Source organism: Anser cygnoides, chromosome 1 (assembly GCF_040182565.1).
Source record: "Anser cygnoides isolate HZ-2024a breed goose chromosome 1, Taihu_goose_T2T_genome, whole genome shotgun sequence".
Classification (NCBI taxonomy): domain Eukaryota; kingdom Metazoa; phylum Chordata; class Aves; order Anseriformes; family Anatidae; genus Anser; species Anser cygnoides.
In genome coordinates, this window is record NC_089873.1 from 148,203,454 (window position 1) to 148,228,021 (window position 24,568).

General features: G+C 40.4%; 1 protein-coding gene across 20 annotated transcripts in view; it reads right to left on the bottom strand.

Annotated features, from left to right (window-relative positions):
• MCF2L (MCF.2 cell line derived transforming sequence like) overlaps nt 1-24,568 on the bottom strand; it is a 161,612-nt gene that overhangs the window by 77,019 nt on the left and 60,025 nt on the right. The window contains exon 1 of one of the 20 annotated variants that reach the window (XM_013197460.3): nt 15,431-15,548. The exons of 17 other annotated variants lie outside the window; for them this stretch is intronic. In XM_013197460.3, the coding sequence (XP_013052914.3) occupies nt 15,431-15,464 (34 nt within the window). In that variant the 5' untranslated portion in view covers nt 15,465-15,548. Of the gene's footprint in view, nt 1-4,509; nt 4,627-13,268; nt 13,586-15,430; nt 15,549-24,568 lie in introns of those variants that run through there. 2 more of the 20 variants (XM_013197464.3, XM_013197462.3) reach the window with 2 other exon arrangements.

A 24,568-nucleotide genomic window follows, 5' to 3' on the forward strand; every position in this document is an offset into this window, starting at 1 on the left:
CTGTACCTTACTGCCTGGTGTCCTTAAAAAGATGAAAGACATCACGTCTCTCTCAAGCAGTGCTAATATTAACAGCTTCTGGCAACAGAGAGGCAGGACATGGTTCAGTATCTCTCACAGGCAGCTAAAGAATCCTTTAATGCAACACAGGCAGCTCTGCTGCTCACATCCAGCATTTTGGAGGCAGCATGCTCAAGTTTTGGCAGGAAATATTCTTCTGCCCTTCCTCTGCTTCAGAGATGCATTTTCACCTCTTTTAAGTCTCAAATTAAGCATCCATTCATTATCTAATCTCAGAATTTGGCACATTGCTGTAATGATTAATCAAGGTCTCCTAAATAAAGCTTTGGCCCTGTAAGCAAGGGGTTATTTTTGATGTAAACTGACTATGCAAAACAAAATCAAGGAAGGTATTATTTCTTGGATTTATTTATCAGTGTCTCATCTGAGGGGAAAAAAAGGGGGGGACAACAAAACCCCCCAAAACAACAAACACTAGATTCTGAAACAGCCTAATCTGTATGTTAACTCTGTTTTGAGGTACTGTTTTGCTAAGGTTTAAAACCAAAGATTGACAGCTCTTTCTCTGGAGCTTGTGATTTAAGGGATACAGGGAAATTGCTTAAGCTTCTTGGAACAAAAAGTTTCCATATTTTCTATGTGCCAAATACAAAGAAGATGCGTGTTAAAAGTAACCAACTGCTGTTGGTTCATTAAGAGAAATCATAGTTCGTTGTCTCAAGTAAAACAAAATCCTCGCTTAGTGCATAAAATCAACAAATACCTGTCATATTAACTGAGAAGTAAATAGATATGCTTACTCTGAGTTAGATGACTAAGTGGAGCTGAACTTCACTTACTACAACTCCACAGACTCTGGGGAACGAAGGTTTATAAAAATCAGTGTCTTTAAAAAGCACTGTGAGCACAATGAGCTACTGCTCTTCTGTTTTTGAAGGCTTTGCGTCTTCCGCACACAACAGAAATGCAACAGGGCTGCATTTGGAAGAGAAAAGCCCTGTAAATGAAAGACTGAGTAAAAGTTCAGAGTATTTAATGCTTCAGCAAGTACCTGAGAAACAGCAGCTACAGAAGTATTTGAGGAAAAACAAACACACACAACACACAGACATACAAGGCTCCCTTCATTCCAAGACAACATGGTAACGATGAGAGGCAAAATCTCCCATCCATCTTGTGAAGCAAAGAGGCGGACAAGCAAACTTTGAGCTTGAACTTCCCTGCTGGTGGGTATTTTCCTCTGAGTGGTCATTTGACCTCACATGATCCTTTGAGACTGAACCCAAGTTAAAACAAACACAGAAAAGGCCAAAAGAACAACAAGAAGTCATACTGACAGCATTAGGATGAGCATTTCCTTTTAAAAACCTGGCCACAGGTCCTAGTAAATACCAGCTCAGTACTTTCAGTGACAGTGTCGAGGTGCCCTACAGAACACTGGAGCATCCACCCTTGGAGCTCTGTCCCCTGGGCCTGCCTCTCTCCCCTTCCCCTTGGCCCCGGCCTCATCTCTGCTGGCAGCTGCAGTGTTGGGATGCGCTTCCTGGCCTCCCCTTGCCTCCTGCTGCTGCCCAGCAGCTAAAAGGATCGACTGCTGCTAAGATGCATTTGTGTTCTTGAGTTGTCACTGGCAGAGGCCTTGCAAAGTCAACCTGCAGTTGGGTCTTCAGAACATAGGTATTGGCCTGGGGCTTTTACTGCTATGTAAACTGCACGGGGTCATGGCATGAGAAAGACAGTTCCTCCACCAACGATCTACAGACTTCCTCATGTGGCACCATAAGTCGTTGTCCTTCACTCTGCTTCGAGCTTGCTTTATCTCACAGATGAACTGGATTAGATCTTCTCGATCATTCTGAGGCACAATCTTTTGACTCTACAGAACAATACATCTCACTTTCATTTCCTCTGTGGAGTGCCCTGATGGCTCTTTCCCCATAATTCACATTAGTTTCCCTAGTTTAAAAGGACACTTTCCCAAAGTACTTCCACGTTGGAAGTGTCCCGATTAAAGTGACCACCTTTAGCATGGAGAAAAGGAGGCTCAGGGGAGACCTTATTGTGCTCTACAATGGCCTTAAAGGAGGCTATAGTGAGGTGGGGAGCAGTCTTTTCTCCTGTGCACCTAGTGATAAGACAAGAGGAAATGGCCTTAAGTGCACCAGAGGAGGTTTAGGCTGGATATTAGGAAAAATTTCTTCACTGAAAGGGTTGTGAAATATTGGAACAGGCTACCCAGGGACGTACTTGAGTGACCATCCCCAGAGGTCTTCAAGAAACGTGTAGATGTAGAGCTTAGTGATAGGGTTTAATGGACTTGGCAGTGCTAAGTAAAAGGTCGGACTACATGATCTTAGAGGTCTTTTCCAACCTAAATGCTTCTATGATTTATTTCATTTTTTAAAGGCCACTAATGCTTATTTTAGAGGAGTGAATGTCTACTGAAGCTTTGCACAGCAAAGGGATGAGAGGGAACAGTCACATGCTGCAGCAAGGGAACTTCCAACTCAATACAAGGGGAAAAAAAAATCACCACAAGAGCAAGACTGGGTACTCTCCACCCTTGGAGATGTCCAAAGCTCAGATGGACAAGTTTCTGAGAAACCTATTTCAACTTTAAAGTCAAACTTGCTTTGAGCTACGTAGCCTCCAGGGATCCTGTCCAACCTCAATTTTTCTGTAATTCTGAAGGAATTCCCTGGCCAAAAGTCCCCAAGTCCACCTCACAATCCTGAAAAGAAAAGAGAAACTTCCAGAAGGGCTATCATGGCCTTAAAACAAGAATATTATTGCAAATTAAACCGTGTACTAAACTCAGGATAATGACTTTAAAAATGAATTCAGAATAGGGTAAAATTTAGTTCGGTTGACACACCTGCTGTAGCACAGGCTAATAAAATCTGTCTACTGCTATATATTACATAGTATATCAAATTTCTGGAAAACAAAAGTAAGAACAACAAAACTAAGAAATAGCATTTCCAAAGAACAAGGAAAGAAGAAACATCCCAGAGTCATGATGAAATAGCAGTGCTTTCTGACAAGACCCAGCCAACGATTTTTTTCCTCAGAGCTGTTCTCAATCCTTCGTGGGTTATAAAGGGCCCCATGTCAACAGCAAACAACTCCACAGGATGCAAAGCTCTCGCCCAGCAGTAGGTCCCCTCCCGCTGCAGTACTATGGCTCTGAAAAGACCACAGCAAACAAGCTTGGCACTGACTGGCCTTGCTTTCCTCCTTTCAGATAAAGCTTTCATGTGGTGCCACGTGGAAGGGGACTATGAAGACTCATCTTTTTCCCACATTTCCCCTACCTAAAAACAAACCAGGAGAACCTCTCAGAGGGATCCTCCAGGGGATCCAGTCCCTCAGGAAGAGCCTGCTAGCACACATGGACCCAGGGACATACAAAGGCAGTGCCGGGTCCAGACCCCCTACTGTAACATCCAGACCAGGTCAGCAACTTCCTATGCTTGCAACGCATCTACAAGACAAGAGGTGCTCTCATCCCCATTTGTGTGTTGAAAACCAGAATTGCTCACAGCTATTTGCAGTCTTTAAGCAGAACAGAGAATTGGGTCCTGCAACCACATCCAACATCCATCCCCTCTTTTCAGTTTGTCCATCCTTCTTCCTATCTCCCTACCTTTTCTCCCTGTGATGGACTGACCAAGGAATTCCCCAGGATGACATTGTTCTCCTCAGAAATTAAGAAAGTTTCCAAGAATTGAGAATAGAAAGTTCCGAGATCTCTCCTCTGTTTTCATTCTCTCCCCTTTGCTGACTAGAAAAATAAAAATATCCCGCAGAGCACTCTAGGAGAAGAGGAAAGAACAGCACTGCCAAAGGGGATATCACCTCTGTCCCTTTTGAAACTCCGAGCACAAAATTTTTTCAACAGTGTCACCATGAATATGCTCAAGAAATGGTGACAGGTGAGAAGGAAATTGAGCCTTGGCAGTTGCTAACAAAAACAGCCATGCAAGTTTATTTCTCAATAATTAAATAGAAATTAAAACTCCCTTTATTTAATCATAGAATATCCCGAGTTGGAAGGGACCCACGACGATCATCGAGTCCAACTCCTGATAATTTATACAAGTTGTCCTGGCACAACTACATGCCTACCACCCCAGTTTGACACAAACCACCCCAGTTTGACACAAACCATCCCCTGGATCTGCAATGTAAAACAGAACTCCCCTCTTTCATATAATAGCCAGCAGTATTCTAAATCCACTTCTTCCCTCTCGGCACACGTAAGAATGCACATAATGACCAACATTTACTCCGAATGATTAATCCCTCCACACTTTCAATCTGGCTAGCTTGCCTTTTCTCGAATTTTTTGTTCGTTTCTCATAAGCAGCATGCCTGCTGATATTACCCATAGTAACATGAAGTGCTGCTGAGAAGTGGAGCACTTCGCTACTCACTTGCTGATAATTAAATTAGCAATACTAAGCAGAAGATCCACCCTTCACCTACCTGTTTTGTTTAAATTTGACATTTCAAAAGCAGCGATAGTGGAAGTTTAGACACCAGTCCATCGATCCAGTGCTCTCTCTCTGCTATTCCTCTGCAGTAGTCACGCATACCAAAACCAGCAAACAGAACTGGAAATGTGAATTCAAGCACCAGAATAAGGAAGCAATTTTTACTTGTCCCTATTTCACAAAACCCGCTTTCAGTTTTGCAATGGACTGTAGCTGCACTATTAACAGCAAATAATATCTCCACTGTTTCATTTATATCTTAACAGAAACAAGATTCCTATAGAAAGCTTTGACAGAAGGAATTTAAGAAATAATGCATTTGAGATTAACTCTCCTATACTAACAACAAGGGGATGCCAAATGACATCCTCTGGAGGAAACTGCTCTCACCTCCCCCTTCAAATAGGGATCAAGACAAATTACATGTCTGTCATTTACGTAAAATGCAGCAAACTGAAAATTAAACCCCACATTCAGGAACAGCAGGATGGCTGCAACAGCAGATTTTCCTCATAAGCCTTAACAGTGCTTCTGATCATCATAATCACTGCGCGACCGAATCCTGAACAAAGTAAAGTGCCTTCCATGTGAAATACTGGCATAGATTTGGTGGATGCATCTGAGGTACTGAGAAATAAATCCACACATAAAAATACACACTGCAAATTTACACAAGCACGGAACACACACACACCCATAACAATAAAATATATTTATATAGAAATGCATACAGAGAACGAAGGAGTACAACTTCTGCCTTTGTACTAAAAACATGTCATGTTTTCCTCAGTAGGATGTTGTCTGACTGAATTCCTCCCTGACCTGCAATCAAGTAACTAAGAAAAACAAAAAACTAGACACACCTGTGCATTTCTTCAGAAGAAGCCACAATTCAGCAATATCTTTGTAGAGCAAAGAGATCAGACTTAAGGTCATGTTGCTCCTCATCGATTTAGTGCAAAATAGTTCGGCAGACAGCGACCTAGTTATCTGTGAGCCCATCTTCAGCATGCAGCAAGAGCACAAAACTCCATCTTTCAGTCAAAGCCAAGCCACCTGGGACACGATACCTTTCTTCAAATTACACGCAGAGCAACTGCGCCTTTCAGCGGGACCTGAGGTCCCCCACGGGGTTAGCTGGTTCATGGTTACTTACCACTTTTTGTCTTCCTGCATCAAGCACTGGCATATGTTAAATTCAATCTATGACTTTAAACGTGAACAAATGTTCTAATATTATCAGTCAGAAAAAAATAATTCTAAGTGCAGCATGTCAGAAACCTCAGTTTAAGAGCCCTAGTTTTAAGCAAATGATAAGCTGCCCAGTAAATCCATCTTCATCTTTTTCTAACCATCCCCCAAGTCCTGCACACAAGGAAATGAACTGCCCAGGGGCAGATGTCATTTTCTAATGAGCCTTTGGTTAAAAGTTCCTCGGAAACGCACCAGGCATGTCATATTTCTGAGGAAGTTCTCACCCAAGCATCTTTGACAGAACTGAACTAGGGTGTTTTGCTTGGTGGCAAACCCATTAAGCACCTGTTCCTTAGGAAGACACCTGCCAAAGCAATAGGAACTGTCAAAAGGAAACATATTACAACTTATAAAGTCACATTACTTGAAGGTGTACAAATTTTATCTGTAAGAAAATGGGAAATTAAAGCAACAGTTAATAAAAATAAACTAAACTGTTCCATATGATCTTTCAGACACTAATGCCCAGCAGTCTTGCTTTGCTTGATCCTTTAAAGTAATTGCCCAGTGATGGACTACCTGTCAATGAATGCACTTGAGATTAGCTACCAGCAATCCAGACTCCCTACCATGAAGAGCAAACCAATAAATGAGAGTGACAGCAACAACCATGTGAAAACAAACAGATTGTTTTTCCTCACTTCGAGATGTTGTAAGAGCCCTTTCCTGACAAGAGGGGGGTCAAGGAAAAAGGACAGCAAGGATAAAAAGCTTGGATTGATGGTTACATCTGTTCATAAAATTGCATTTACAGATGGGGAAGAGCTTAGTTTCAGCTTCAGCACACCCGGCTATAAACACAAAACCAAACAAACTGCAAGCCACCCACAGACCACACCAAAGGTTATTTGCTGGAGTGCCCCACATCTGTGTTCTCACCACTCATCCTGTTGGTAATCACAAACCAATTTGCTAAATTATAATAAGTCTACCAATAAGTGGGTCTATTCATTGCCTTGCATTAAAATATGGCCTGAAAAAATAATTTAGACAGATTATTTTAAACTCTGCTATTTTGATTTCATTACAATCTGTAATATGTCAAACTACAAGAGATTCCTAAGAGATATCAAATGTTTTTAATCAAAGGTAGATTTAAAAGAAATAACCCTCCTTAGAAATACTTCTACTTAACTGTTCTGTACTTCAGGAGGTCGTTACTAGAATATTTAATTTTGAAGAGCTCAAAATTAGTGAATGAGTCTTCTCACCACTCCCACAAGTCATGTAAATACTCTTTCAGTTCCATCACATCCGTGAAAGCTGAGACAAAGCAAGTGACCCATGTTGGATCAAATGACAGCATTTGTTGCAACGTCAGAAACAGGATCTCCCTCTTGTCTCCGAGTCCATACTCACTCTTTTCCAGGCTTGTCAGTGGAGGTTTGTGCTTCTAGATCGGCATCTTGAACTCTAGTTCTCAGGCAGAGATCACAACTCAGAATTTTATTTCTAGCTCTTGCACTGTAACTTGGCTCCAGGAAGAATCGTCTTAGGGCAGCTAGAAATCCCACCATGTATTATATATTATATCAAGTATACACACTGATACTCATTTCTTATTTAGCAGCACAAAGCCAGTCTCAGACATTTGCTACTGAGAGTCCTGAGCAGTATGCTTGGCTGACTAGATATTACTGCTAATAGCAGCAGGGGTTTGGTCTCACCTGCAACACAGCATGATGAAAACCTAACTCTTGTTATCGGAAGTCTTACACAATGATAAAACAGTCATAGGTGTGCTTTCCAAACATGCAAAGAGAGGAAGAGGAAGCTTTACAGTCTCCACTCAAAGATTAAAACCAAGTGAAAGAGGAGCTACACCCTTTTCAGAAACGTATCACCCTCATACACACCCATTCAATAAGATACAGGAACCTGATATTTTGGCAAGCTGGCTACTCCCTGAAGAAAAAATAAAATAAAACCAACAAATGTGAATGGAGAAGAGGAGAAAGAACCACCTACAGTGCACTGACTGTGTTTGTTCTCACCATCGAGACAGAAAGGAAGGGTAAACCTTTGTGTTCACCAGCACTGCAGTATGAGCCAGCAGCATGCAGCCAAGAGGGCAAACTGTATCTTGGGGTGTATTAAACATGGCACAGTCACCCGGTCAAGAGGGGGCATTTTCCCACTGTATGTAGCATTAGTGAGGCCCTGGCTTTAACATTGTGTGCAGTTCTGGGCTCCACAATATAAAAAGGATGTTATGGTCTTTGAACACGTCCAGAGGAGAAAAATGAGGCTGGTAAAAGGGCTGGAAGGCACGTCCTGTGAGGAGAGGCTGAGGACACTGGGTTTGTCAAGACTGGAGAAGAGCAGGTTGAGGGTCGACCTTGTTGCTCTCTGCACCTTCCTGAGAAGGGGAAGTGGGGAGGTTTTTTCCCTGGTATCTAGCGACAGGATGCATGTCAGTGGCTCAGAGCTCCATCATGGGAGGTTCAGACTGGATGTTAGGAAAATATTCTTTACTGAGAGCATTGTTAAACACTGGGACAGGCTTCCTAGAGAGGTGGTTGATGCCCTGGGCCTGCCTGCCTTTAAAAGGCATTAGGATAATGCTCTGGTTGATATGTTTTAACTTTGGCTCAGCCCCAAAGTAGTCTGACGGTTGGACTTGAGGATCTTTGTAGGTCCCTTCCAACCAGAACTACTCTATTCCACAGTCCCTTCATGATGTGCACGCTAACATGGACAACAACCTCTGAACAGGCTGCTGTCTTAAAATTTCAGAGCAGAGGAAACAGTGGAGTGAATCGTTCATGAGAAAACAAAATACTAGTTCAAAAATAATCTAATTTCTGGGACTAGTGCAACAGATGCATGTAATATCCATCCTCAGTGCTCCCACTTGGCTTTCTCCTAGTTGTCAAACTTCCTAAATCCACAGTTACATGTACTTTTACTGGACAACTCAAGATCTAGTAATGACTGTGGCTAAGAGAACCAAAATACAATGTTGTTTCAGTCCTACTATCCTTCACGATTAACCAACTAGACATGTCTTCACCTCTCACCTTCAGGACTCAAGAGTGTCCTTAGGTTGAAGGACATACATGAAGAAATGGGGTGGAGAGCTCTGTCAGTGTACAAGGGACTCTGATACTGCTCCCAGTTCGCTGGAGGGGGCAGGAACCCAGGCATATCATCTCTAAGGAAAGTGGCCACAGGCACCCGGCTAAACACTATTTCAGATAAAGGTGATTTTTCCTAGCAAAGAAAACTCAAAATTTTACTGGGCTAGAGATGCTCTATATTCCCATGAAACAGAGTATGAAACATGCACCTGGGAAAACAGGGCTCCAGCCAGGAACTGGATGCATTTTTATTTTAGCACTCTATTTTGGACTATGTGTGTGGGGAAACATTTGTTTCGTGCTTATAATACCTTGTCTCCTTGCTGCGTGCTTCAAGAGAACAGCAGTGACAAAAAAGAACAAATGTGTTGAAGCACAAAACCCCTTTCTAGCCTTTATTGTTGAGTTTGAAACACAAATGGAGAGGAAAACCTCAACATGTGGGCATGCACATTAGCAACAAGACTTAGGGGAAAATTTAAGCTGTATTCAAACACAGAGGAACAACAGCCCTCATAAGAAAAATCTACATCAGGACATGAGTATATTTATAAATGCAAGAAAATACATTAAAACTCCTGCCATGCTCAAGTCAATCTCATCCTGGTCTGTGATTGAAATATTGCAGCCCACAGAGAAGAAGAAAATATCATGGGAGAAGCTTTTAAAGGATGAATGCAAAATCATGAAGGGTAAGAGGCTGTGTCACTTCAGTTTTGTGCAACCCAGAGAGGGAAGCTATGACTGCACCTTAAATATTTAAGTTTGATAAGTCAATAGTAAAAGTATAGCTACTAATGTATTTTTTCCTTTGGGGCGTGGCACCTAGCAAAAAGCACATCAATGAGATGAACTGACACTTCATGTGATTCAGCATGACAAGCCATCCTTATAGGATCATATTTAGCATAATGTAAATGTGCACTCTCCCTAAAAAAAAGCTAGCAGAATACACCTCACACCTGTAACCACAGACTTTATAATTGGGTGGAGCTGTGAAGACATTAAACATTTTGATGCATCACCAGTGAGCACCTACGTTAGCATACTAGACTATTTAAAAGCCCTACTCATTTTCTCCTTTTAATACTTCACGACGGTTTTTCAAAGAACAAATGCAAAAAAGGTTTCATTCTTTTTAAAGTCACCAAGCATTCAAAATTGCCAATTCTCTCTAGTTTGCATCAAAAGATTCAATTTTCATTAAAAATGAGTTTATATACACACACACTTGTACGAATCCATTATACAAATATTTCTTTACTAACCTGATACCAGCAGCTTGCTAGATTTCTATGTAACAACAAAACTAACCAATTTTGAAACATCTTTAACAGTTTTCGATTTGGATACTAAGTCATCAAAAAGGTCTCTGTAGCACATGAACATCTAAATTTAAGCAAGCATGAGCAATCCAAATTTGTGATGAGAGAAAAGCAATAAAAACCACCGTTCATGAAGAAAGACACTCTTCCTATGAAAATAAGTACGCTGGTAATACCAATAGTTGCTGGAACACTTAAAAGGTGAAGGATACTGTTCAATTAATAGGATGAATCCTGCAATATCTTTTTGAAAGATATGTCCAGGAAGAAATGAGGAAAAAAACACTGAGAAATTACACCTCAAAAGTACACTTTGCACTATAAGACAATAATAAACTTCAAAGCTTTGAAGATCACATACCTTACATCAGGTATCCAGAAGGTAAAACAAAAAGAAGACTACTGCAATTTCTAAGGAAATACAGCACACCATCAGGGATCATAGTTCTCCAACCCCATGACTACACTTAAGACTTTCCAAAACAAACACACACACAACAGAAGCCTGGCCACTGAATGCTCTTATCATGCATCTGTTTTAATTCCTGATTTCAAAATGAAATCTTTTTGGTGTTCTGTGAACTGAATTTTAATCAGTTTATACTTTCCTATGTATCGTTTCTAAACAAGCTCCTGCAAGTCTATAATCATAGGTCTCCCCTTCACTGTGCTGAAGGATTTACCACGGTTTCCATGTCAACGAGACAAAAATTGGACTTTTTCTTTGGATCAAACTTAACCACGCAGGAGTTATCCTGTGGTCTTTGGTGACAGTTCTGTCTGTGCACAGCTGCAAAAGCCAGCAAAATAAATGGATTTGACCCCTTTAACTTCACAAACAGCAGCAGTACCCATACAAAAGTGTCTGCAGTCCAACATGACCGGTCAAATGGCATGGAGATGACGAAAAGACAACACCTGGCTCTGTGCTGATGTTGTCAAACACAGTATTCAAAATTGAGTAGACCAGAGGTTGCAGTCCCATAAAAATTGAAAACTGTAATTAAAAGTGGATGCAAATCACCACTATCACAGAATCGTCTAGGTTGGAAGAGACCTCCAAGATCACCCAGTCCAACCTCTGACCTAACACTAACAAGTCCTCCACTAAACCATATCACTAAGCTCAACAACTAAACATCCTTTAAAGACCTCCAGGGATGGTGACTCAACCACTTCCCTGGGCAGCCTATTCCAATGCCTAACAACCCTTTCGGTAAAGAAGTTTTTCCTAATATCCAACCTAAACCACCCCTGGCACAACTTTAGCCCATTCCCCCTCGTCCTGTCACCAGGCACGTGGGAGAATAAATATTATCTAACATTAGATAGAAGCTAGGACCAAAATTCTGAAAAATCCTGAGGATAGAACCCATTATTTATAGCAGCAGTAGGATTAAAGGAGCAAATGGAAGAGATAAGAAGAAACGGATATAGGGTTTAGTGGTAGCAGAAAGAAAAACTCAACTGTAACGAATGACAACAGGAACATTTGAGGAAAGCATCCCAGAAATAGAACTCAGGAAAGGAAAAGCAGGTCTACTTTGTATTCTGAAATGTAAATGTATATGTACACACACACACAAATAACAACATTACTCCAGAAAGCAAGGCAAACCAACAGAGACCATTACAACAAATGAAGTGTTGTACCACAGTCATACCTATATTTATAGCCAAAGTATAAAATAAAAATTCATCAACGATAGGAAACCCTTTCTGTGACCCTTAAAGTACACAATTATTTTTTTCCAGATTAACAAGACACTCAGGAAGCAGAAAAACCTTCAGGTCAAATGTTGTGGGAGAACGCGTTCCAACAATAATATAAAATGCTCTGCAACACTGATGAACACAGATAAAGGCTGCAAAACTATTTATTACAAAGGAAGGAAAGGAAGACAACTTTTGCAGAAATCATCATTCCCCAAAATCCTGAAAGAGCAAACAGGACAGACAGAAGCGAAACTTGCTTTTGGTCCAAGATCAGAGACAGAAAACACTCGTTCCATCACGTCTCTAGAAACAATCAGTTGGCGTGCTTTTGAACAAGTTACTTATGATACTTCAGTATTGGAGGATCATTTGTAGCTCCCAATGAAATACAAAAAATAAAAAGAAATGGTTGCTAGGTGACCTCAGTTACCTGTCATTTCAGATTGGTGAGTTTAGACAAAATCCTTCAGAGTAGGCCATTGCCCTTAACTCTTATTGATGCTTCAAGAGTAGTCTACCTGCATTATTCTGAGGCTACACTTCAGAATGGTCAAAACCCACATAACAGATCAGATAAATATACAGTTATCCCCCTAGCAGTTTATTTTTCAAGCCAGTTTTGATTTTGACTCACAATTTGGACTTTTTGTGGTCAAGGCATGCACGTTGCAACAAGGATCACACGGCCATGCAACTCAACAAGTTCCCACTCATGCAAGAAATGTGAAAAAAGCAATCTTCAAAAGTCACCAGTTCCTCCACTTAGAGGTTCCCAAAATAACATCTTAACTTCTCCCACTGCCAACCCCTTCTCTCTCCCAGATTTCAGCAAACTCCGCAGCTCTTTTACAAAAAAAAGAAAACTTAATATCAGCAAAGAGCAAACAAAGCTTGTTTTCCACCAGTCAAAAAGAAAACAGAACACACACAGAGACTAGTTTCTTCTGGAAAGCCAACCTGGAGAGCTGCTTCAGGTTCTCAACAGAATTTCATTTCTTTCCAAAAACAAAAACCTCAGTGCAACAAAACAAAATATCTTATCCCTTGTGCTTAGTGCACAATATTCTTGGTTAAATTGACTCAGGGTAGGAAAAGACAAACCTCACACCAGTTGCTCTCTGTGGAATGACATGACATACAATCATACCTGACCTTTTAACTTCGTAGATGCAGTATTTGTAAGGAAAAAAAGGTATCATACAAAATACAGTGATCCCTTTAATAAAACACTTAAAAAAGCCACCAACTACAAAAAAAAACACTAGACCTACAAAAAACTGTTATAAAATACACAAACAACTGCAAAGACACACAGCAGCTGTAACTGTGTCCTGTTTCTATTCTTTGGGAAGCAAACAGGAAACATATACCCTTACCTGATTGAAAAAGCAGCCAGTCCCTGATATTTTAATCAACCCAAAGCAACAGACATTTTCCTTCTTCTGCAGTTTCCTAGGATGCTTCCTGGGCTGTTCGGAATAGCAGTATGGAGTCCAAGCTTTTTAACAGCAGCATTGCCTTCGTTTTCCTCATTAAGTACTGCTACCTACACTATCACTGTATTTACTTTTGGCCTAGGTGTGACGGCACAGGCATGGTTGTGGATTCAAACAACAAAACCACTCCTCTGCCAAGGGTGCTTTATTAGTGTTAGCCTCCGACTTCGCCTCAAAAACCTTCGCGCTGCTTTGAGATGAGCAGTAACTAAAGTAGATGCACCAGCCATAAAAGAAAGGTAATTATGCAAACCTTTAGTTAACAAGGAGGAAAGACCAATAAAAACCTGGCAACCTTACCACATCACCTCCTAACCTCATCTGATTAGGATTTTGCAATTAACAGAAATCAAAACCTGCCCAGTTCTCCATTTGGCAGTTCTGGGGTAAAATCTCAGCTCCAAAAAGCTTTTGAAACAGTTTGGTGCTTCACGTCCTTTTCATAACATAGAATGGACATATAAAAAAGGATGAAATGAAGACTAAGGAGCAAATTCCACTTGTGATGACACACACAGCACCTGATCTCACATCCTCAACACTCATATGAGTAGGGAACAACCTACAGACAGCCCCCAGCCATTCTCTGCTCTTCCTCTTGTTGCCTCTGCAAAAATTGCATGTGTTTGCCAGCAGCTCCTGTCTTTCTTCCATCTCACAACCGACACAATGAAAATCAGGTGCTTAAGACCCTCAGTAAAATAGTGGGGAAAAATACCTACTATCTCTTGAGGTCAAAACAGCTGAGGTGCAAAGTGATAACTTCAAAAAACAGTACAGCTGGTAGGGTCATATATCTTGCTCCCTCTTTTTATCTTTTTTTAAGTTTCTCCCAGCCTGTATATCCCGTAAGAAACACCACCCCACCCCTCACGCACAGAAGCCAACGTTCAATTTTTCCAGTGTCACAAGGTGCTCTCCGTCCAACCGAACTGACAACAGGACGGACAGATCACCTGCTACTTACCATGTGCATACTCAATCAGTATGACATAATTTTAACTTGGCTTTTACCCTTGTATTTTCACTAAAAGAAAAGTGAAGGGCAAGCAGATCAAAGGTAAGGTTTCATGCTTTCTTCTTCAGGCAAGAAGGCAGAAGCTCTTACTGTACCTGAGTGGAAGGAAAAGACTCGCAGCTCTATCATCTCTGTAGTTCCCTACAGTATGGTGAAAGCAAATAAGGCTTCTTCAATTAAGGTCTCATCCTGCAGCCAGTCTTTGAAGTATTCAGCAGCATCCTTTTAACAGGACAGATTTCACATCCTCGGCCAAAGGATGGCCAAAAGCCTCCTTCTCTCCGACTCAAACTCAGAACAGCCTGTGACCACTACTGTCTTGGTCCCCACGTTACAGTGGTTTAGCCAACGCTGAAAACATTTTTACGCCTTTTTAGGTCACCACACACACTATACTGAGTATAACAACTACAGATACCCAGACAACCCCAAGGATCAGATCAGCAAAGAGCCAAAGGCACTGCTCAGACATGAAGAGAACATCGAAGTAACATTAAAAATATTAACAGTATGCCCACTCCCCAGCTAGGGTTTATTTGCTGCACTCTTTATTTCTGAGGGAAATTTCAGGGCAAGAAATGGGATTCTATTTAAGAAAAAGGTTGTACAGACTTCTTAAGTAGCACTTGGGGAAAGTAAGGTGCGAGGGTGCCACAAATATTCCATTTTTTTTTTTTTACCTCCTGAGATTCTGGAAATATTTTCCAGCAGCTCTCAGAGATTATTCTTCACTGGAATTTCTTCTCCTATACTATGAAGAAGTTTGATACAGCTTATATGTAAGATGTACTCAAGTCCCTATGTTATTTGCATGTAATTCAATTCCTTAGAGCAGAAAAGAAAGAAAGGTATCTTCCTTTTAATCTCCCTAGTTTACTAGCTAACGAAGGAAATAGCAGCTCAGCTACAAATAAATAAAAACCTGTAAGTATATTAGTCTCAACCAACAATAACAAGCCATGACCTAGTTGAGCTTGTTTCATGTTTTCTTCTTCAGGCAAGAAGGCAGGAGCTCTTACTGTACCTGAATGGAAGGAAAAGACTTGCAGCTCTATCATCAGCTTGCCCACAAAAGCAGCATGTGTTGGTCTGTCTGGCACCTCCTACCAGCTGACTAGTATTCAGCTTCAGCCAGCCCAGCTGGGACAGGTTCAGAGGCTTTTAAAGGTTCACAGGTGCAGCCATGAGCAGTTGGCTGACAAAGAGCTTGTGTAAATGCTTCTTTAGGAAACTGCTCTTCAGCTAAAGCACAATGGTATAAACCAGCAGCTGAGGTTTCTCTTGAGTCATGAAACATTGAGAAATGGATTCAGGTCTCTTCTGAGCTGGCTTCCACGTGGAGCATCTCCCCTGAACTTATTGCTTCCCAAGGACCAGCAGAGATGAGGAGCTGTTTGAGATACTCCTGGCATGCTCCCTGATTTGGCAAACTGTAACCCAAAGCCTGCTTTGTCACGTTTCCTCTGTTCTTATATTATTGTTTTAGACCATTTTGTCTCGTCTCACTTGCTTAGCTATTGGTACTGTGCTCTAAAAGATGCCTGCTGTCTTTGAAGTATTGATGCTGTTTGCAGGTACTGGCTGCAATCTGTGTTTTTTCCTTTCTAAAATGGAGTTGTGCAAAAGAAATTGTTTTTACAAAACTTAAACTATCCAAGAACGAACAAATCCATTGTTTAGAGAGGAGACCTTTGGGCAGCAACGCAACTACGAACTGTGTTGTGGTGAGTCCACAAAGCTTGTGTGGACGGTGAGGGGTCTGGGTTTGCGTGCCTTGGGACAGGGAGAGAGGGGACAGAGCATTCTCATTGTTTAAATGTAAACAATAATAATAATAGGCTTTTGTAACTGAGAGAAGGAAGCAATCTAATGTGGAAAACAGTTGTTATTACTCTGTTTACAACTCCTTGTTTCCCCAAAATAGGCCAGGTTACTCCGTAACACCGAAGAAGGCTAAACTGAGGTGACCTGTAACTGGGTGAATGGCTGAAAACCCATCTGATAAGATGGGTTTGGGAATGCCTTTTCTGTTTTTAAAATTGCCTCATAATAGAAGCATGCCAGAATGGAAAATACTGGATGGAGTTGCATTCTTGCAACTCAAAATCCTGGACAAACTGCAGATGGTTAGGTTGTAAACTGGATCCACTGCCACGTGATGGCTGAAGCACTGTCAGGGAGAAAGCTGATACCTGGGTCCAAGGGTACAATCCTCAAAAAAATCTCCTAACACGATGAAACCTGAAGGGTTTCTTAATTATTTTTTTTCACAGAATAAAAATAGCTATCTCCCTTCAGACTATTTTAAATACACTTTGCCATGTTGCTTGAGTTGTAAGATGATTAAATCTATGTTCTATTTTCTTTTCTGCCATAAGGCGCTTTGTTGTGTCTACAGATTGCTTCATCTGTGAAGCATTGCAAGTCGTCATCATAAGCAACATTTATACTTTGTTTGGTCCAACCAGATACCTTTTCATGAAATATTAAATTAGTACTCCTTATCATTATTCATCACATGCATCTGGAGACTGTCATATCTTATCTGATTCAAGTAACAGATCATGTTCGATTTTTGTATGCAAAGTATGGCATTTAGTGTGGGGAATCCCTGCCCGTGGCAGCGGGGTTGGAACTAGCTTCCAACCCAAGCTGTTCTATGATTCGATGATAAAAATGTTTTGACTTCACTGACATCTGAGTATTTTGCTTCTCATCTTTGAAAACCTGTTCTAATCACATAGAAAAACACTCACAGATGACTTTTTAAAAAATCACTTAGATATTTTTCTTTTCAAGTAAAGTATTCCTAAAATAACTCTAACAAATTCGCATGACAACATCTGCAAAAATTATCAGTACAACTCACCGTGCAGACAAAGAGCATAATTTTGAATAGCTGGAAGTTGGGAGAAAAAAAAATAAAAGAGTAGGTACCAAGGTCAAATGCTACTAATTAAAGGAGGAAAAGTTTATGCTGAAGAAGATAGCAGAGAACACCTTTACTTGTACCTGAAGACCTTAATCAATCTTCAACAGCCATAGTGGTAGATGATATGGAGACAGATATCAAAACATTACCTGTGCATCACATGCACAATCCAGTTAAAATGTATGAACACACGCTACTGGAATCCTAGAGATTTAGATGACATAAGCTAGAGAGTTTGACAGTGAGTTGAAGGAGAACTGTACGGTTTGGGGCTCCCAGGAAGCATGTGTTTTGAATTTCTGGAGCGAAAACCTTGCACCAGACTTGTATGTCTGGTAGTATTGGAAAGGTAAAACAACTCTGTAGTAGGATAGACACAATGTCTTGAATTTTTGTTTCACATGCTAGCTCCCTTTAAGCACAAGACAACTGGCTTTCTGATTGTTCTCCATTTTATCGTACAAACCTTTCGAATCCATCAAAGATGGTATGAATTAGATAATTGTTTGACTAAAATAAGCGTGTTTGGCTGAAATAGAAATAATGGTCATGAAAGTTGAGAATTTAAAGTGTAATTCTCCTACACAAACTCCCTGCTTAAAACAATTTGCTTATGTTTCATGAAAGCTTATGACTTTCACCTAAAAGAAGAAAAGGACGGAAATATAGATTGTATCTTTCCTTTGCATAAAAGCCTGAAAAGCAATTAACTCCTTCCCCAAAAGCCAAAGGACACATTTGAAGAAGTTCTTCAAGTAGCCTCTGACGTATACCCATATGAACTGTATGTCACATATTGTGTAGGCTTCTAAAGTGATTTTTCAGAGAAATCAAACAAAAGATAAATTCATTTAGAGAATTACTCATGAAAATACTCTGATGAAAATAATAAGATTGGACTGAGACTTACTGCATGCTGACAACATTGCAAGTGGAAAAATGAGATTTTTCCACCTGGGGATAAAAAGAGGTAAGAAGAAGTTCCTACAGAAGATTCCTGTAGGCTCCTTCGCTCTTTGAAGCTCCCATTTGTTCTTCGGCCTCTCTCCAAAAGGAATGAATTAACCTATCCAACAGCCCTGTCACTCACTGAAATGGTGTGCAACTCTCATTCTCAATGATACCAAAGACTGCTGACAGATACTGAGAAGAATAAGTAAACGGGAAAACTAACATTATCAGTAGGCTTTGTCCATTAATTTTAGAAAAAACACCAACTGACAAGATTTGGGAAGGTTTCATGCCAGATTCAAGTCAAAGTGCAAGAAACAGAAGTTGTATGTGAAGTTGCATTAACCGCTGACTAAAATAGAATCTGTGGGATTTTTTTTTCAAAGATCACTGAACAAGAAACGAAACACAAAAGTTGTGTTGATCTTCACTTCCTGCTTTGGGAGAAGACATAGCAGTTCTGAAATTGAAAAAAAAAAAGGATTACTTCAAATCAGGAAGTGCTGGAAATCCTACAATAAACCTTGATCCTTTTAACTTAGCTTGCTTTACCAAGAGGCCATGTATGTTCAATCTTTCCAGGTTTTATTCACCTTTGAGGTTAATTTGATGATCATGTAGGATTTTGCTAAGCGCTAGAAATGTACACAGTAAAAGGAAGTAGTACAGACCATCTTATTACGCATGACTTTAGTCTAGCTAAACATTGCAACAACACATGAGATTGCAAATGTCTTGAAAGAACAATGACGAAGATAAAGGGAATAAATAAAATTACATCCTGGCTCCAGGACTGGTTCTGCCCAGAGAGTAAACATCTTATTGTTGACAATTCTCCATCCAGAAAAGCAAAAATATGCTGTAAAAATAGGAAGACACTTTTGTTCCAAATTATTGAAGTATCTCTGCTTATTCATCAGGGAAACAGTAAGTAATTTTTTCCATTATTGCATTATTTTTGCAAATCTCCTTTCCTCATAAAGACATAAGCTCTTCAGCAGCCATGAAAGTGGTAAAAGCGTAACTTTCTCCTAACTCATCCCATATATAAAATACCATATACGCTAGCGCCTCTAATTAAATGGGCATTTAAAACTGCACTAATGTTCAGCAATACATTTTTTCCCTATTTCAAGAGCTGCACACAGATTTTGTTTTCTGACGATTCATTTTACATGAATTGACTCCCTGAATATCACACAACAGCTCTTAGGAAAGGTCTTCTTGTAAGAGGACTCATAGATAGCTTAAATCTTAGTAAACAGAGACAAAGAGAAAAACATAGGCAGAGGTTGGGAAGGTCCAAGGAGCAAGGGTACACTCTTGAGGAGTTCAGAGTCAGTGGATCAACTGGAAGAGGTGTCTATCAGCAAGTTCTTGTATTGCCTCTAATGACATGTGCATACATGTGTGTGCACACGTGTGTCTCACACTTTTTTGTGTGAAATCTTCAGGTTACATCCATAAATACAATAATAATTTTAAAAGACTAATTGGAAAGATAAAAAGAGAGCTGATGCAGCTACCACAGAATTTATATTCCTTACACAGGGAGGAAAGCTTTCCAAAGAAATGACAACTTTTTTATCTTTTCTACAAGTTTAAAAGACGCTTTCTTAGAGTATTTCATTGACTTGTAGGACAAGAATTGCCACGTATAAATAGCATATGACCTATTAACACAATGACTATTTTGCATCGTTTTTCTTGGAGGATTCATCACCAGGAGGAATGTGGTGGCCTGTACATTACTGTCCCAGAGTCTACATATTCCTTCATCATTATGTGCACAATTAGAAAAGTAACATCTTTTTGCCTACAAATTGAGTAAGGCACCAAGAATTTTAAAATATCAACTTTTATAATATCATAATTTATAATATTATACTTTTTTGTTATTTAAAAATGAATTCAAATAGCTTTTTCACACAAGAAACAGGAAACAGTAAGATTCAGAGACCTTAAGTGCGACTATTCTCAGGAATATGCTGATAATGTCATCCAGTCTAAATATTTGTACTTACTATTACAGCATGCATCTTATCGTGACTGTAAATTCCACCCCTCGAATCATGCATTTCCTTATAAAGATTTTAAAATAAGAAAAACACTAAATTCAAAAATTCAAGAAAAAAAGATAAAAAATGAGGCTGGGGTCCCTCAGGTTTATGGGACAAGTCAATACAGACACCTGAGCGGAGGAAGAAAAACATTTTGCCAATGTTGCTGAATTGGTATCTCTGAAACAATAACAATCTCTTTATCTGAAAACATATATTGAGCTGATTCCAGCAGCATAAACCGCCCTACAAAATTTTGTGACGATGTTCTGAAATTGATTTCTGAGGAAAGAAGCAGATCTCTTTTGATGGACATACTGCTTGGGAGGTTTTCTGACTTTGGAAGGATATCAGCTGTGACAATGTTTTTGCTGATATGCTCACTTTTCACTGGGTAATTTGTCTGAGCCCAATAAATCATTTCATTTAAGCATTCCACAGAAATTAAATGTTAGCAAGTTTTGGGGGGTGCTATTTGAGAGGACAAAGTTCAACAAAAAGTTTACATGAAAATTGAGATCATAAATTAAATTTTACTTGCTTTGGGAAAGGGCATTTAAAATTTAAGCGCTATTAGACTTTTCCAAATATGTGGAACAAAATTTATTTTCAGGAAGTAATGAGATAGCAAGATTTATACTGGTAACTCTTGAAATGCATATGTTTTTCTGGCACATACAAAACACGTAGTTCAAGATGCTTCCAAGAACACAGATCCCAGTCACACACCTTACACACCCCCGACTTGGCAGACTGCACAGTCTGTTGACATTTAGAAGATCTAGGTGATATTATAAAGTTAACCCAACTTACCCTGTGCCACATAATCCAACCAGGAACACCATTCGGAGAAAAAATAGTAGCTCTTCATTTCTGCTACAGAAATTCCTCTTTGATTCATCACAAGAGAAGAGCATCAGAGAAGTGTCCACCTTCCCCTTCTTCTGCTCAGAACAAACCACCCCCAGAATGTAAGAGCTTTCATATTAACTGAACTTTGTTCTATAAATGCAACAGGTGGCCCAAGATGACTTTACAAATATATTTTCCTCCAGTAGCACCATTGTACCTGTAATTATCTGTTTAATTATAGTGCTCTCCTCTTATGTCCCCACCCCGAATATTTGCAGACTGCTGATATACCCAGTGTCTGATACAGTATATCCAGGCTATAGGCTCAAGCCCTAAGCATATTTTCACTCATGTTAGGCTTTAAGAAGGCAAAGCAAAACTGTCTTTCACTAAGACATTCATAACACCATCTGGAATGAGTTTTATTGAATTGCTCCCTAGTTTTAATATTTCTGTGCAGTTTATCACTTTTCCTCTGGGTTCACACTCAAGTCTCTTCTCCAACTTTTTGCTGGACAAAGTACAAGGGCATTTCCAGCAGGTAATGGAAGATTCAAGCATGTGAACTCCACATCTCAAATAAATCCTTTTTCAACACATTTATCCAGCCAGCAAATGAAGGTGTGAACATAGCAACAGCAAACACAGCCTTACAAGCCTGGGCCTATCTGGCATGGGGACTAACAGTAATAAAGTTGTAGTGGCAGACTTTAACACTGACCAGAAATCTCGGTGTTTACACAGGTTCCAGGCACGCTTTGGCTACGTTGAAGCCTTCAGGTACCAAAGTATGCCTGCCCCCACTGTATTCATACATTCAGTCTGGCATATGTTCAGAATGACATTTCCTGCTTCTGTGCATTATGCTATCCTGCCTGTAAACTACAGACCACATACTCTCCCCACACCAGAAAGACCAACACCCTACAGAAATACTCATGTGACTCCGGAAAGTGATGCACTACACATCTCCATCCCCTCAGCTGACACAGAAGATGCAAGAATGTTCTTCCCCTAGACTCCTCTTTGTGATTTGTGATGGATTACCCAGGTTTTCTCTTAACTCTCTTTAACTGCACAAGTCTATAAGTATTAGATACCTGAGTTATGGCACTGCCTCACTGCACTTTGTCGCAGAACTTCTTTGGACTGGATTGGAAGGACCCTGGGACATGGGGACCTCGTCTCTTCTTTCATTCATTACACACCTAGAGTGTACATGTGAAAGCAAATGACTACAGAGCTTCAGTCATCTTCATCAGAAAACCAACCTGAAGCCAGTGTGAAAAGCTGCAGACTACAGGATGTCTCCAAAGATAACCTCTGTCCATGCTAACCACAGCACAGACTGAAGGTGGATGTCTCTGGAGTCCCCACTCGGCAGACTTGTTTTACAGCTTTTGGCTGAAGCTGGCCTTCTGTTCCTAATAACTTAGAGAAGGAGTGAGAATATGAACAGTCTGAGAGGATGCTCTGTTAGCACCACCCCATTGCAATGGGCTGTGGCAGGCTAGCACCCTGGAATACCTCCCCTCCTGAGGGGTGACAGGTGTCCCCACAGGAGACTGCTTGAAGCCCTGTGTTTCCAGGGCTGACGTCCTCCACAAACTCTACAACCGCTGTCCCACCCTCCTGCAGAAGATGTTCAGTCAGGGATGGATGCCGAGACTATGATACTCTCCTGTCTAATGTTGAGTCCCAGCCATATGAGCCTGGGCCCTGCCTGCAGAGGCACCGTATGGTGCTCAGTCCCAAACTTCTGTGGTCCAGGAGCAAGCTTCACTGGAGTAAGGGCTCAGCCAAGGCAGGGGGATAAAGGCACTACAGCCAGCCTGGGGAAAGAGACACCTGCAGAGAGCAGCGGACTGAGGATTAGGCCAAGGAGGATGGACCCAAACCTCCATGAGCTGCAAGTAAATAAAGTTGTCTCTGTTAAAATGAAAGCAGAGGCAGATCTGATGAAGAATAAAGACACTGGAAGCCAGCACAGCCTCCCTCATCAAGGTAAATGAGGTCACAATCTATGAACCATGATATTTACTGTTCATATAAAGAATTCTCTCTATATTATTTTTTTTTACCATGCGGGTAGAAGGCTGAAGTAGCAGGGAGCAAAGCTACTCTCAGCAGTTTCCAGAGATGCTAATAAGAAAACACAGCCCTGCGAGGCACAGGTCAACAGGACTGAGCAGCTTAATTTTGTCACAAGAAAAGAGAAGCATACGTCAGGAGATTCACAGACTCACAAGTACATTTACTTAGGAAATAAATGCTTGCCAAAATTTTAACTTCACCCAGCACAGCTACGGGATAGGACTGCTCCCAGGCTAGGACCTCTCCTTTTCCAGTCTAAAACCTTGATCTACATTTGGTGTACCTTTTGGTCTGAAACTGCCACTGAAGGCTAATTAAAGTCTGCCACCAGGAAGGCAGGAAGACTCTTATCAGTGCAAAAGGCCATAAAATGGCTTTGACCAAAACAATAGACTAATTCTTACTGTATATGTAAAGTTAACGTTAGAACCATCTAATTGCTTTTCTACTGTCAACATAAAATGGGTAACAGGAAGGAGAGGAAACAGAGTTTTTGCATACTTGAAGACTTCAAAAAGAAGACTGCAGCACAATCAAAAGGAGCTTTGGAATAATAATACAGATGGGTGGGAGAGAAGAGTGTTTCTTCCCACAGAAACATTCAGTTTTCTGACTGTACACGTCTATATATAGAGAAAGGAACCTCCAAGTAAGAGATGATTGTATAGCATTACAAAATTTGTATGAGGGATCTGAAACTGAAGGAAAGTAGGCTAAAATGAGGACTGTTTATATTAGAACATGTTCAATACATTTAACCCATGCAGTCAAAGCTTTGCCAATACTTGGGTTTAACATTCACAAATGGCCAGCAGTGACCACTTCTATGGCTACATTTTGAATTTGACTACAGTGTGATTATGAGCATGTGATGGTTGAATCCTAAATAAAGGTAAGGCTAAAATTTGATGAGGTCTTGATTTGCTCTGTTTTGTAACATTGCATCCCATGTATTTAAAATATGGCTGAATTTTTCCCATGAAGAATTATTACTAGCAATATTATGATTACTAGCAATTAACATAAAACCTTTTTCTGGTCTGACTTGAATGGGATTAATTGTTAAAACTTGATGATTTAAAAGTTGGCACTTGTATGAAATCTTGGCCTTAAGAATGCCCAGTCAGGAAAAGTGAAATCTTTGCATTTCAGAAGTTACCAAAGGCTCAGTGAGCACAGCACAAAAGAAGGTGTGAGCAAAAAGAACCACCACAGAGGCATTTTTTCTCTTTCCAATTTGTCCCCAAGGATAAGTGTCAACATGAGGGAAAGG